This window comes from Pipistrellus kuhlii, unplaced genomic scaffold, assembly GCF_014108245.1.
Source record: "Pipistrellus kuhlii isolate mPipKuh1 unplaced genomic scaffold, mPipKuh1.p scaffold_m20_p_2, whole genome shotgun sequence".
Taxonomy (NCBI): Eukaryota; Metazoa; Chordata; class Mammalia; order Chiroptera; family Vespertilionidae; genus Pipistrellus; species Pipistrellus kuhlii.
Genome location: NW_023425515.1, coordinates 152576298 through 152592756, shown reverse-complemented (window position 1 = coordinate 152592756; position 16459 = coordinate 152576298). Strand labels below are relative to the sequence as shown.

Genomic DNA, 16459 nt, shown 5'->3' with positions numbered 1-16459 from the left:
CCAGTCTGAGAAAGATAAATATCACATGATCTCACTCATATGTGGTATATAATGAACAACATAAACTGATGAACAAAAACAGATCCAGAGACTAAGAAACAGACCATCCAACCTCAGTAAAAAGGTCTGTGTGTGTGTGTGTGGGGGGGGGGGGGGGGTGGTGGTGGTGGTAAGAGATCAAACAAAGGACTTGTATGCATGCGTATTAACTTACCAATAACACGGACACTGGGACATTGGGGGCTTGTTGGGGGTGGAAGTGGCAAGGGGGGGGGGGCAGGAGAACAGTCAGGATAAAGGAGACATATGTAATACTTTAAACAACAAAAAAGTGAAAAATAAATAAAATGTATCTAGAAATGCAAAGGATTTAAACTAGCAAGGCAATTGAAGAAGGACAAAGAAGATTGTCATTCCTAGATATCAAGACGTACTAGAAACGTAGTCTGCAAACCGCAGCTCGTGAGCCACACACAGCTCTTTGGCCCCTTGAGTTTTTGGCAAAGGCCAGCTAGGAGTACTCTAATTGAGTTAATAACAATATATGTACCTATATAATTTAAGTTTAAAAAATTTGGCTCTCAAAAGAAATTTCAATCGTCGTACTGTTGATATTTGGCTCTGTTGACTAATGAGTTTGTCGACCACCATACCAGAATGTTAGAATAAATTCCGCTCTGGTTGGGTCTTTTGAGGTCAGGTTTCTATCCCCAAACTTGTCACCATTGTTGGACAGGCCCTGACTTAGATCCAGGGGTGGGGGCAGTTCCATCAGACCAAATGACATATACACAATGGGAGAAGAACAAACTAGTTGTTCAGGAGGCAATCACAATGTCCACTGTGACAGCTTTCCTAGTCATCAAGTTCTATTGGACCGGAACCTTGCTAGGTAAGAGTTTGTCAGCACAGAGAGCAAAGGAGTCTCTGGCTGGAACGGCTTGCACCGACACAGAAATGGGATATTACCGTATGCTCAGGGTCAGCAGGAGGTTCCATGCGATGGTGCCTCTGGGTGTGTGCATGGACGGTGGCAGTAAAGGTTGGAAAAGACTTGATGGTGAAGGGCCTTGATCAGTTCTATCAGAAAGAGTTTAGATTTCATCCTGCAGAATTAGAAAACCAAAGACATTTTTCAAACAGAGGCATGATAACCTGGAATAGGGAGAGACTGGGATAGAAAAACAGTTAGGAAGCTGACTAGAATTTGCAGGAGAGAAGGAAAGAGGTACTTATCTAAGTCCGTTCAGAAGTCCAGCTGACACTGGGCACTGAGGGGTGCTGAACCCCCTCCGTGGCTCTTTCCATAGCTGATTTCATTGAATGCTCATAAGAAACGCTGGAGAAGCTCTCTCTCTCTCTTGGTTTTATAGTTGAGGAAACAGGAATGGAGGGTTAGGGCATTTTCTCACCGTCACACATCTAATAAGTCTCAGTGCCAGTGTTTCCTCCCAGGCCAGGTGACTCCAGAGCCTGTGCTATTAATCATGATACTAGATGACTAACTACCCAGAGACACTAGGGGCTGAGTCCTTAGGCTTTGTTACGGCTGGCATGTTGCTTCCCTGAAATAACACTAGCACCATTCTCTGCTCCCCGTAATTTCCCTTTTGTTTCCTTTAATGGCTCCTCTCAGCTACGAGCTGGTTTCTGCTCTTTCTTTTCTAAACACCTAATTATTCTTTTGGAGTTTGTTTTCCCTAATGGCGTCATCTATCAACCTTTATGTTGATTTGACCCAAATCTCCTATTTCCAGTCTCAATTTCTCAACCACACTCCTAAAGGTCATCACCTAAAACCCGTGTTTAAAATTAAACTCATATTTTACTTCGGTTTCTCTAGGCGCTTTCTATTAATAGCAAAGCAGACCGGTCATCTGGGCTTCGGGAGAGAATATTTGACCCTCAAATTCCTTCACCTTTCACACCTATCATGCAAGCAGTCCAATCCATTCTTTGCCATTGACTCATCTCTCCCCCTTTCATAATCTTTGCTCCCATCCTAGTAGTAGCTCTTCATGTCCCTTGCCTAAATAGTGACATTTGTTTCTTCAGTTGTCCCCCAGCATTTTAATTTTCCGTACAATCCACCCTGCATACTAATGCCAGAAAGAAAAAAAAAACCCTCTTACACACTGATTTCATAATTTGCTTGCCTTATTGGAGAACTTCTGATTGCTCTCTATCACCTAATAAATCAAGATTACTGAGTCAACTCTAATCCATCCTCTGCCTAAATCTGAAGACCCTGCATTGCCCAGTTTCTCTTATTTTATCAAATGCCAGCGCCTCTGGAATTGGAACTTTCCACTCTAGTCAATTATCTTGTTTCTATCATCTTTTCCCCCAGCACGCCCTGTAGGTACACATGCACACCTTCCCATCTGAGCTGTTAGTTGCTGTGTTTCCCTGGCTTACCATGCTGTTTTCCTTGGTTCCAGCGCCACATCCCAAGTCACTCTTTCCCTCTTGGCTCCAAAACAAAGTTGTATCTCCCTCTTCCAACCTCTTCTGCTTACTGCCATTGCCAAAGTACCTGCCAGAATCACCTCCAGAAGCTCCTGTTAAACGCTATAACACTTCACGATGTTAATATGTAAAGCTGTGCTATTTACTACTAATTCAGGAGACATCTTATTCTCCCCAGTTATGAGCTCTGATGTTCCGCTTTAAATGATGTCTTCTACTTTTTTATATTCATAATGCTTAATATAGTCCTGGTATTGGTTGAAACTATAAACACATGCATTTTTTTTTATACTGTGTCTACCCCTGTAAACTTAGCCATTTACCTGAATAGTAATAAAATTGTTTCTGTTCTCTTTTTCTAAGTTTCCTCAACAGAAGTGAAAATGCAAATATTCTCAGGTGTTTAGGACATTCTTTGCATATTCAAGCTATACTAACGTTATGCCTTTTAGGGTAATATTTTTAATTATTCTGGAGGAAGAAAAGAAAGCCCCCGGAGGCTAACAGTTTGAAATTGAGCAGGACACTTGTTGGGGAGGGGGAGGAGGGTCAGGGGTCATCCTCAAACAGACAAAAAACAATGGAGACTATTGTGCCTGAAGATGGTGTATTTTTTTTTTTTTTTCAGAGACAGTGTGTTGACAGCTTCCTTCCTCTCGGGTCATTGTTGTCTGATAAATGATCTGTGACAGCAAATTGATCACAAGCTTTTTCATGCAGGAGATATAATGCAGTCTTTCATTTTGTTGCCTCCGTTGCCAAATGCAGAAACATTTCTTTGGGAAATTAATGTTAGTTTAGTATAGCATTTAGTAGCAGAAAGCACCGCCCTGTATTCTGGAAGCAATAATAGCAGTGATTCATTTATCTTCAACAAGTTTCAGATTCCTACCTAGGTGTGACTGCAACAGCAATAACATGTTTGAAAAACGTTAGTCTTTAAAATGAGGTGTCTGCAATTATCATTTAAAGAAATGAATGGGTTAACACATTTAGATATTGCCCCACTCGTTTCAAAATTTAGTCAAATATTTACTTTAAGGCACCTATAAAAAATCAATGCTAAGTAGACCTGTTCTAAAGGAAAAGTTGCTTCTTTCTCCAAAAAGCTAGGAACCTAAAATGGAACACAGGCATAAGGCCTTGTAGGTTTGATGCTCAACCATCTCAGCCAGTCAGGTAGTGAGCTCACATGTCTGAAGAATATTCCAAAGTAATGTTTTGTGTGTAGAATGATGAGAATCTCTGCCCTCAAGAAATCTGTAGGAAAAATTTTTTAAAAATGGAAAACCAGTTATTTAAGAGACTATTTCGCAGTTGCTGCTTAGTTCTTTATAGCAACCATTGCTTTCCAATTAGGACAGGAATATCAATCTGGGGAAGTAAAGCCACAGGCAGGAACTCCAGAAAATAGTTGCAGGTTCTGCTTTGATAATAGCCAAATTCTGTGTCAAAATTAAACTAATCTCAATGCTGGTGTTTCATTTCTCCTCATAATAAAATAGAAATAAAGGTGATTTGACTAACATTTGGCATAGTAATATAAGACAAGTATTTATTGAAGAAAGACAATGTACGGGTATGATCCTTTCCTCGAAGTTCTTGTTTAGTTAGCCGTAAAAGGCAGATAACTTACACCTGCTGTTGTTTGTTTTCTTTATATACTACCCATATGGATGCACATTTATATCTATTATTAAAAAATGATTTGGATGGGTTTTCATTTTTGTGATTTGTATGTATGAGTGGAGCAATTAATATGTCAGGTGTGTTAGAAACTGCAAATCAGTATGTCTTGTGACAAGATATTGTTATCTAAAGCAGTCCACTCTGATAAAATAATTTTAAAAAGCAAACTTGCAAACTACTCATTGTCTGATTTTAATTTATGTTTTCAGAGCAATTAAAATTTCATTTGACGATTACCACAAGACCTGGTCTGAAATAGCTACGTCCAAAGCTGCCGAGTGTTTCAGAACCCCAAGTAAGCCGGTCTCGTCCCATCCTGTGTCCTTGTGATGTATGTTCATCTCGCAGTTATCCTCAGCTTGTCTTGCTTTTAAAGACTAGCTGACATGTATTTGCAATTTGAAGGTGATAAACTTCTCTGTTTGTCCTACATACTAATCATCAACTTAATTTAGTTCCTCTTTTTGTTTAGCATCTTGGACTGGCATCTGATTAAAAGCCAGAAGGAAAGACAGGCAATTGGAGGAATAAAAGATGACAGTTTCTATCTTAAGAGGTTTACTTTACTCCCCTCAAACCAGAAAGAAGCCTTCATAGCAGAAGGAATCTTTTTTTTTTATCCTATACACTATAAATCTTCAAACCCAGAGAACATATTAAGTAGAAAGACGCGCGCTCGCGCACACACACACACACACACACACAAACACACACACACACACACACCCATATAAAACTAGGGCTTTCAATTATATCAATCTAAAGCCATCATACATTAGGAATTAAAAAGACAGGGGACACCTGGACAACTTTGGAGTTCCATTTAATCAAATCTTTAGAGTATTATTTTTTTTTTATAAAAATATATTTTATTGATTTTTTACAGAGAGGAAGGGAGAGAGATAGAGAGCTAGAAACGTCGATGAGAGAGAAACACCGACCAGCTGCCTCTTGCACATCACCTACCGGGGATGTGCCCACAACCAATGTACATGCCCTTGACCGGAATCGAACCTGGGACCTTTCAGTCCACAGACCGACGCTCTACCACTGAGCCAAACCGGCTTCGGCAAATCTTTAGAGTATTATTTAATTAGTTGGGTCAAGGCAGGTTATTCAGTCGATACACACTTAGTGAAATATGATTTTGCTTCAGCTATTCTGCTGAATGGTACATTCTAAAATTGCCAGTGACTTCCCAATTCCCAGATTCAGTGATTATAATACTTTTCAGTCTTTATCTTGTACTTTCACCAGCTATTCTGTATTTGCATTAGATAACACTGTATATTCTATATAATAAAGAGGTAATATGCAAGTTGACTGTCATGCCCTCAGACAAGATGGCCGCCCCCATGTGGTCACAAGATGTCCAACAGGGGAGTGCAGTAGTGGGCGACTGGGCTGGCAGGGGAGGGCAATTGGAGGCGATTGGGCAGGCAGGGGAGTGGTTAGGGGGTAATCGGGCTGGCAGGCAGAAGCAGTTAGGGGCAATCAGGCAGGCAAGTGGTTGGGGGCCAGCAGTCCTGGATTGAGAGGGTGCAGTCTGAGCTGAGTGACACCTCCCTCCCACAGTGCACAAATATATATGTGTGTGTGTGTGTGTGTGTGTGTGTGTGTGTACACAGACACACACATTTATATGTATATACACACATGTGTGTGTGTGAAAGAGCAAGAGAGAGAAATATATATATATATATATATATATATATATATATCCATGTTTTCCTCTTCTCTTAGTGATCCTCTGCCTCTTTCCTTAAAAAAAACTCTGTTATTCAGCCCACTCAACACACTTTCTCTAAGAGACCTCATCCACCACTCTGGTCTTCATTAGCCTGTCTTCCTATAATCCCTAAAGCCTCATCACTAGTCAGGTCCTCTCCTGGATTCTGCATGCATGTTTACAACTGAGCATGAACATCTCACATACAGGTGTTCAGGCATCTTACAATTAAGATGTCCTGAAGTGAATTCATTTCCTTTCCCTAAAACCTTACTCTTTATTACCTCTCTAGATTAGTGTAGGTCACCATTATTACATTTACTAGTACTTGCCTGAACCAGAATTACAGAAGTTTCCTAGACCTCTTTATCACCCTCATTAAATCTTGTTGATTTTATCTCCTATAACATCATGAACGTTTTCCCTCTATTTCACATCGCCATATAACCACTGCCTTCATTTGTGGTCTCATCAACTTTCACTTCATCATTTTGATGATCTCATAATTGGTTTCAATAGAACAAAATGTTGCACAGTAAAAAATTTCTAGTTTTAAGGCACAAATTATAGCCAAAAGGTAGCACTCAGCTTAACATAGATAAAAAACATAAGTTGGATCTTTCAAGATATTGGCTAATAATTATTTTGTGAATAAACATTGCCTTCCTCACTCACTCATGGATTAATGATTAAGAAACATAACTTAAGGTGCTTGAAAAGACACAGTCTTACTCTGGAGGGCTGGCTTAGTTGGTTTAGCATTGTCCTGTGCACCAAAAGGTCACTAGTTCAAGTCCTAGTCAGGGCACCACTTGTCCAGGTTGACCATAAGTTGTTTCTCTCACATCAAAGTTCCTCTCTCTCTTCTCCTCATCCTTCCTCTTTCTTTCTCCTTCTCCTTATCCTTCTTCTTTCTTTCTCAAATCAATAAACACACACACACACACACATATATATATATATAGAGAGAGAGAGAGAGAAAGAGAGAGACAAAGAGAGAGAGAGAGAGAGAGAGAGAGAGAGAGAGAGAGAGAGAGAGAGAGACTCTGTCTCTATCCATATAAAGAATTTTATTATTTTTGAAACCAGGGTATGTGAATGTTTACTTCATTTCAGAAATTAGTGGTTGGTTGCTGTTCAGACAATTCAACAAACATATCTTGAGTGCCTACTATGTGTGAGGCACTGAGGAGCTCAGGTGCATTCCAGGAAGCAGAAACCCTTAACAAACACTGTCAAGAGGCAGTTGGCACATTGAAGGAATGACTCAGCATCCACCTCCTTCAACCAAAAACCAAACCAATTGATAGAGAATGGTGTTTTATGGGATAACACGTAAAGATGGGGAGGCATTTGGAGACTCCAAACTGCTAGGGGGGAAAATGAAGCCTATGCCAAAACTTAACAAAATTTGGAAATTATTATGCTGCACTAATGAACAATTTAAAATGGAAGGATAATGAAACGCCACTGACTGCAGTTCCTTTTTCAAAAGAGCTGATACAACATTTCTAACATGGTTTTCTTTCTGTGTCACTAACCTGTCCTGTAATTCACCCTCTTTGAGAAGGCAATAGCTGATCATGATTACCTCTAGCCCAGAAGAATTTCTGAGACTTTGATTCCAGCCCTTGGTGCAATATTTCTTCATCACCCTGACTCTTCTTCCCCCAGGGATTTGTTATAAGAATGTTTCAAGAGCTTTCTTTTTAATAATAACCTGCACTTAATTTAAAAAAAATAAATGTAAATATTACATTTGCTGCTGGCCATTTTGTCTTCAGATAATTCAGCTGGATGAGATCCAGTACTACTTTTTTTTATCAGCCAAATTTCCTGGCAATAATAAAAATGAAGCTTTTAGATTATAGAATGTGTCTTCAACTACTCAGAAATAAAAGGGAAACTTCTAATAACTTCATTTTCTGCAGTTACAATCTTTTCACTGGAGATATTATTAAGCTCTTGTGCATATTTTTAAAAGCTTTTTATTTTACGAATAGTGATGAGTGGTTATATTGGGGTAATAACTCTTTTCCACTTCTTTGTGCCACAAATCTATCAATAGTCATGTGTGCCATAATAATAGTACATTTATTCTTGTCTAGCATGGTTTTCAGAGTGTACTCTGTATTATGTTTTTTAATCACCCCAATGTTATTCTTTTATTTGTTTACCAACAAATATTTATTAAGCATCTAACAAGTGTTATGCACAGTGGTATATCAACCCAATGAGCTAGGCATTATTTTTTAAAATATTTTTGTTGATTTTTTACAGAGAGGAAGGGAGAGGGATAGAGAGCTAGAAACATCGATGAGAGAGAAACATCGACCAGCTGCCTCCTGCACACCTCCAACTGGGGATGTGCCCACAACCAATGTACATGCCCTTGACTGGAATTGAACCCCGGACCTTTCAGTCCGCAGACCGACACTCTATCCACTGAGCCAAACCGGTTTCAGCTAGGCATTATTTTTATAACTCTGTTTTACAAGTGAGAAAACTAAGACCAAGGCAAGCTAAGTAATTTACCTAAGGTCACACGTGTAAGAGGTAATATCATTTATTGGTAAAGAGTATAAATTCTGGAGCCAGATAGTTGAGGGTTAATCCTGGCTCTGCCATTTACTAGCTGAGTGGCATTGGGTAAATTTCTTAACCGCTCTGTGTCCCAATTCCTCTGTCTGTAAGATAAGAATGACTACAGCACACACCTCATAGGCTGAAGCACTTATAGCTGCACCTAGCACATGAGTGTTCAATAAGTGTGGTTATTATTAATTAGTACAAATAGACTGTGGCCCAAGGACTTGAACCAGATCCTCTGACTCCACAGTTATTGCTTCTTGTCATACTATACTGCCTTTATATTATGACATAAAGTGTTTATTTCTTTATAGCCTGAGATTTATTTTTAGTTGAATTTATTGGGGTTACATTTGTTAATAATATTATATAGGCTTAAGGGGTTCAATTCTATATGGCCTGAGGTTTAAATTCAAACTCTTAAAAATATGCAGTACGTGTTTTAATAATTATAATTATTAGTCCATAATCATAGGCAATCATATGGGAAAACGCATGAATGATCCACCGTTCTCTGTCCATCACTAGAGAATGGCAAATTAAAAGCTTGGCAGAGAACAAACCACTACATCTGGTTGTGGGCAAGAGCACCTTAACGACAGAATATGATCCCCATAAGGAAATGTTTATGTTTGAGGAAAAGAATTCCTTCAGACCAGTGTACCCTGTAATATTGAGCGGGGGCTTCCTGATGTTTGCTGTCATCAAGACAGACCAAACAGCCTGAAGCATCCTGGGGATGCTTGCTTTCACCCTAGGAGACTTTCATTCTTTGAGTCTTTGAGCCAGAAACAAGGGCAAGTGTCTCTGAACTGCGTTTAGTCCTGAGAGGCAGTATCATCTAATCCTCATGCCTGGTTCTAAGCCTTGACTGCTCATTAGAACCGCAGAGGAGCTTGTAAAAATTCCCATGGAAAGGGCACACCCCCAGACCAATTACATCAAGAGCTCTGGGAACGAGACCAGGCAGCAATAGCTTTTAAAGCTCCCCAGGTGATTACAATGTGCAGCCAAGGTTAGAAAGGCTCTGGCAGGGAGAGCACGATGCCAGAAGTTCGAGACTCCTTAGCCCTGTACCAGTTTGCCACATACAGTAAAGTGAATTTAGGTTCGTCACTTAATGCTTTGTACCTCTTTTTTTTTTTTTTTCCATGTCTATTCATTGACAGCATTTTATTTCAAGTTGCTCTATGGTTAGTATGAGATAATATGTGTGAAAATAAAACCTGCTAAGGCAAGTTGGTGCTATTATATTTCTTTGGACATTGGCAGTCCAGTAGTAGAATTTTTTTTTTTTTTTTTTTTTTAAGATCAGCCTATACAGATGTTGGAAAAAAGGTGTGTCATAGCAAAAATGAAGTAGAAACAATAGCTGATAAACCTTAGGAGGGAAGGAAGAAATATTATGCAGGCAGTAGAAATTGATTTTCTATCACAAACCACAAAGGCCAAGATACGGTAATGATGGGGGAATTTCAATTTCAAGAACTTCTGATAGAATCTTACTGCTCCTTTCTTCTTGATCTCTCTCTTGTGCTCCTGAGCTCTTTCTTTTTCTCCTGTCCTCATTCCTCCATTTTTTCCCCTCTAATCAACATGATTATTGAACATCTTCTATCTCAAGGCAATGGACTGTGTGTTGGAGACAAGAAGTAAGTATTATGGTAAGCTTACTGAGGAGTTTACAGACAGGTGGTCAGAGACAGATAAGTGAAAAAAAATTATAGGGATAAAATAGGCATATTAAACATTTGTACAAATACTGGGACTTTAAAAAAATCTCTCAGCAGAGAAAACAATGAATAAAATAAATCAATTATGTCAAATTAATGGGAATAGTCAGGAAAGATGACCATGCCATTTGGGGTTTTATAATATATAAGAAAGAGACTGCTGTACATATTCAAATAGGAAATGTAGAAAAGGGAATTTCAAAAAAATTAAGGGAATATATAAATTACTCTTGATTAGAATTTTAAATTTTGTCTAAGTAATACATAATCACAATGAAAAGACTTAATCTTTGTATGTTCATCTGTAAAGTGGGTATTATAATGGTAACCACTGCATTCATACTTTACAAGTGCCCAATATTTAGTAAGAACTCTATTAATATTAGTTATTATAATCATCTGGAGGAAACAATGAGACCTCACTGAGAATTCTTGGGAGCTCAGATTTCCTTCTTTAATGGAAGAGAGGAGTATATATCCAGATACCAATAAAAATAATATTAATAAAACCTCTAAGAATACATATATATATAATAAATACATATGCTTATGTATTATTAAAGCAAGAAAAGAATTTTTTAATATTTTTATTGCTTTCAGAGAGAAAGAGAGAAGAGCGAGAGAAACATCAATCATGAAAATCATTGATCAGCTGCCTCCACATGCCCCATACTGGATGGAGTCCGCAACTGTGGCATGTGCCCTTGGCCAGAATGGAACCTAGGACCCTGCAGTTCTAAGGCCAACACTCTATCCACTGAGCTAAACTGGCTAGGACACAAGGAAAGAAATTAAAATATAGATAGGAACATTGCTAGTGAAAATCATATAATATTAATAAAAGGAAATTACTCAATTTAAATGTTGTTTTTATCAGTGACAAATTTCATCGGACAAGAAGGGGGTAATCAATCATTGGTAAGAACTAAGTTCCAGATATTGGCAAGATTGGTGAAGACATCTAGTTGGTTAAATAGTTCATGACTATAAAGCTAGGACAATTAAAAGAAACAGAGAGATGATAGACTGACAGACAGATAGACAAATAGATATGGTATACATGTGTATTTGATCTGGATCTAATTGTATTTTATGTAAAATCTACCAGTGCCTTAACATAATAGATGTCAGTAAATTTTATGTGAATTTGAAGGCATAAGTTTTATAATTAACCACAAAGATATGATCAAGTGGTGTAATGTGATTTCCACAAAATACTAATGCAGATCCCAGGTATAGCACACAGATCGAGGGAAGTAGTAAGTCACTTGCATCTTTGTTATTCAAATGAAACTAAGATCCTGGTCCTGGATGCAAATTTTAATAGGAGCATCAACAAATGTCATTGCCAGGACAGTGAGGACGGTTGGGTCGCTGGAAAATCATGTCCTAGAAATAGTTGTGGGAACTGAAGCTTCCCTGAGAGCTGTCTTCAAATATTAGAAGGGCTCTCTCCCACGGGGGAGGAATGAGCTTACCATGACAGCTCCGGAGGTCAGACCCCCAGACGATGAAGGAAGGACCCTGTGACTTTCTGTCTGTCAATGGGAAGGCAGCTCCTCAGCTACCAAGAGGAGAGTTGTTTGTTGTTAGCAAAGGATTCATTTACAGGCTGTATGGTCATCTGTTGCAGAGTCTTTGGGAAAGATCAAGATCTTTAAAGTCACTTTGAATGCCAAGTTTTACTTTGCTACTTGAAGTGCTAATTAGAATTTTGTTAAACTATGGTGTCTATAGTTTCTATAGGAGTATTTTAACACCTTCTTCATCTCTATAAATGATACATAAACAAATGTCATTACAATGAAAAGTTTTTAAGTCACAATCTACTTATTTCAAACAATATCCAATATTACCAAAGGAAAAAATATGGAAAGTGTCTGAGCATTATCACAGGATTTGTAGTATATTGTCTACATCATTGCCACATATCAACTTAATGAGAAGTGAATTATTTTAAACTTTGAACTATCATTAAAGAATGCATATATAGCTTCATTTTATATTCTAATTTCAGTGCTCCAGAATCCAGCTTTCCTTGGACACCATCATAAATGGAAGAAAATGGAGCGAAAACATCAGAAAGAATGGAATTTAAAGTAAGTAACCTTAAGTGTCTGGAATATATTATCCTATTAACTTGAAAAAGATCAACGATTCCACTTTCTACTATCTAACTGAACCATCAGAAGAAACCCTTTGGAAAGAACTGATTTTTTCCCCCCTAAACATAACAAAAATAAGAAATATTATCATGTTTTCCCTTTCATATGAATCCAGGTGGGAAACATCTTTGCTACCTTTTGGTTGCCAAAAATGGATAAAGGACATGAGGTAGAAATAGGAATAGGGAAAGAAAATACCCTTAACTTGTTTATATATCATCAAATAGCTTTTCATCCTTCTCAGAGTTCCAAATATGTTTCCTCTCCCACAGATTTCTCACTCAGAAACCGAATATATGACATCTAATGAGAAAGTATGTGGTAAAGTACAGATATAAAGTACAATTGTATCTTCAGAAATCAGACTCTTAAGGAAGGAATCCCAGTCTCATCTTGGGCTCTTGACTTCCAAAGGCTGTTTTGTTTTTTTTTGTTGTTGTTTGTTTGTTTGTTTGTTTTTTGCTTCATGATGCAAGAGCAAAGACTTCGTCTCCACTCTGTGGTGTGGGTTTGGTCGTAGTATTATTTATCCTGGTGGCTTACTTCAAAGTACTGAGTGTGCTACCACAAAGCTAGGGGGATTAATCCCCCCCCCCCTTTTTTGGCATTGACCTCATTTACCTCATTTTTTAAAAATCTTTGACTTATTAGCATCTGACCTCTTTTCTAGATGGAAATGAATGTGCTGTATTTTGGATTTGTGTAGGAATCGAGGCTCTTAAAATATACTTTCCTGCCCTTTAGCATCAGACATCAGATTGGGTTTTCAGTCTAGATATTCTTTTTCCAGTTGATTCTGGCAACAACTCCTCTTTAAGCCAAAGTGGAGAAAAGCTCTTCCATTAGATGCCTTTCTGTTTTCAGAACAAATTATAGGTAGTAGAGAACTTTTATTAAACAGAATTTGAAATACATGCATGGTTTTTTTTCCTTGAAGTCATGTTTTAAGTTTCATTTAAGAGTTAAAGAAACATACTTAGAACATAAAGTTAATTTTGCTTTGACGTGACTTCCTTTTCTATTTCCTTTAGGAGAACTGCTTTGTTTTATTTGTTTGATCATATATTCATTATGTAATGCCAGCATCCCACAAAACCCCCAAATTTAGAAAAAGTAGGACCATGTCATTTTCAACTTATCCATCCACTTCTACATATGGCTGAAATAATTGCAAGCTGTTTGAGTGCTAGAACATTTTTCCAAATACATTATTTTGAAGTTATAGGTCACATTATCATATGCGTGGTGACCTTGTCAGAATGAAACACTCACACCTTATGCCATCTGGTGGTTGATGAGAATATATTTATATCGGATAATACTTGCTTCTTTTCAATATTAGAATTGATTAGCTAAAAACAAAACAAAACACTAAATAAAGTTTTTAAAAGATATTGCACTTATCTGTATAATTTTATTGTGACATAATATTTGAGTATGCAAAAATATGAAGTACCATATTTTCTGGTGTCTAAGACAAACCCCTAATTTTACAGTTAAAACATAGGTTTAGGCCTATATTTGCTGTATAAAGTCTTCAAAGAAAAGACTTATTTTGCCGTCAAAATCTGCAGGTAATTTTTGTGCAATTTTGGTCTTTTGCCCCCGATTTTTGGTTGACTTTTTTTCGTTTCAAAAGTCGTCTTATATGCCGGAAAATACGGTATGGAGGAAGACTTTTTTCAAATAATTATTAAAAGTTTCATATTTGCTGAAACCAGTTTTGCTCAGTGGATAGAGCGTCAGCCTGGGGACTGAAGGGTTCAATTCCAGTCAAGGGCATGTACCTTGGTTGTGGGCACATCCCCTGTGGGAGGTGTGTAGGAGGTGGCTGATCAATGTTTCTCTCATGGATGTTTCTAGCTCTCTATCCCTCTCTCCCTTCCTCTCTGTAAAAAATCAATAAAATATATATTTTTTAAAGTCTCATATTCATCAAAATATATGAGGTATAATGAAGTGGTAGATGGATAGAGACAAGTAGAAAATGTTTGGGGATCTATGCAAGTGAGCAATTGGTCTTCATGCCCATGCAATATCACACCACTATGCATCTTTCTGTTTCTCTGTTTGAAAATGCCTTTCTTACACTGAAATTTTCTATTAAAAACAAAACCAAAAAAAAAAATGCAAATTGAGAATCTTTCAACTGTATAGCATTAAGGGAAAAGAGAGACTTATCTTTCCTGCTTCATATCCCTCCTCCCACTGTCCTCCCATCCCCTCATCAATCAAGATCCAATTCTTCAGCCACACTAAATTCTTTTCTATTCTTGGGGACATAAGATCTTTTCACCTCTTTGTGCCTTCTGCCTGGGCTATCTTGCCCAGTAGGGTCCTTGCTGGTGGTCTAGAGTTAGGATTGGTCTGAGTGAAAATGTGGAATGTGGAATGCTTACGTACAGGGGTACTGGAGCCAGGCTGCCTATACCGGATCCTGGCTCTGCCAGTTATCCACTCTGTGACCTTGGGCAAGTTATCTGAATTCTTTATACCGTAGTTTCATTCTCTGTTAAAGGGCATTAATTCCTGTACCTACACCTCTTTGCAGTTGTGAGAATTAAATAAACTAACATGTACAATGCTTCAAATTGTATCCGGAACAAAATAAGTTCTCCTGAGGTTCTCTATTACTCATGCTCTTCCTACTGTGGCTCTAGTTCAAGTTTCTGATGGAAAATATTGTATTTGGAGGCGGCATGGGGAAAGGGCATGAGCTTTAGAGACAGACAGATTTTAGGGAAAGTCTTACCCACAGTTGAGTTTGTTTCCTTGCCTATTAAATATAGACAATATGGCCAAAGTTGTCTTGCATTTGGTCTCTTGAATGAAATCATATATATAAAATTATATACTGTTGACATATAGACAGTCAACAAATATTAGTCTCTTGGGAGCAGGGAGAGATAAAAGCCCATGCCCACCAACTTTTCAAATATAAATAATCTGTCAGAAACATGTGAAAAGTTTTACAATTTTCTCGTTAGGAAAGTAATACCTATCATGACTACATTTATTTTAGTCCCATTATATGCATATTTTTCCTCCCCCTTTCCACTTCACCTCTACCGTCTCTTCTGCCTGGCAAATGATTTCACAAGGATGGTGTGAAGATACAGCTGAGTTGTCTCTTTGTGAGAGGGTCCCTGTCATCCTCTCCTTGCAAAGCACTTTCTCCCTTGCTCTTTCAGCCCCCGTGCATGGGATTTCATCTCTTCACAAAGAGTGACCAGAGCAGGGCCATTCTTGTAGTTTAGCATTGTACCTGCCCAACTAGCAGGCACTCATGTAGTGTTTGTAGAATGATGCACACTTAATGTGTACCTTGTTTTCCCACTTAATAGGATTAAATGTGAGGACAGTTAATTTTCAGAGAAATAAAATGTGGGTACCATCTTCTATTAAGGCCCATTATAATGTAGAGATTATAGTTCTATTTAGAGAATTGTAAGGATGTAGTCATAGAAAGTGATTGAAAACTGGAAATATAAATGACTGTCATAAATATTTTATGCAAATTCTTAAGTCCCATCTATGTTTTTAGTTAGTATTATTAGGTATCTATTGTCATTATAAGCAGCTCATAAATAATTATGAATTTATCATTTGGTTTAGTGTTCATTTCTAAGGCTTTTTTTTCTTTCCCATTGTCTTGCCTGCCTTTTGGCTATTTGTACAAGTGCTTTATTTCAACCAAGACCTAGGAAAAATATGAATCTAGAATCTAATCAGTAGTTTGCATATATTTTCTCTGTAGAAAGACTGAAAGATACAAAATCAGAAAGCAGTGCAAGCTATTTTTTAAATTTTCTTACTTATGCACATATAAAACTATTTTATGTCATGATCTATAGTTAATGATTGCTTATGAGGTAATGGAAAGATCTATGCCAGTAGACTAAGATTTGTCAGGCAGAAAGTAATCTATATAAAAGTTACCAATTCTGGAGAAGTTTTATATTCTATGTAGCTCTAGAAAAGGGTATTGCTCTTGTCTATTAAAAGAAAGTGCAGGAACTAACATGGCAAAGCACCTACTGTGTTCCAGACATTCTTCCTTTGTTTCCTAACGTAATACTGGCCAT

General features: G+C 37.7%; 1 protein-coding gene across 1 annotated transcript in view; it reads left to right on the top strand.

Annotated features, from left to right (window-relative positions):
• UBE2U (ubiquitin conjugating enzyme E2 U) overlaps positions 1-12312 on the top strand; it is a 40784-nt gene extending 28472 nt beyond the window's left edge. The window contains exons 7-8 of the mRNA XM_036447694.1: positions 4368-4453; positions 12227-12312. Coding sequence (XP_036303587.1) covers positions 4368-4453; positions 12227-12312 — 172 coding nt within the window. The remainder of the gene's footprint in view (positions 1-4367; positions 4454-12226) is intronic.
• The last annotated feature ends 4147 nt before the right edge of the window (positions 12313-16459 follow it).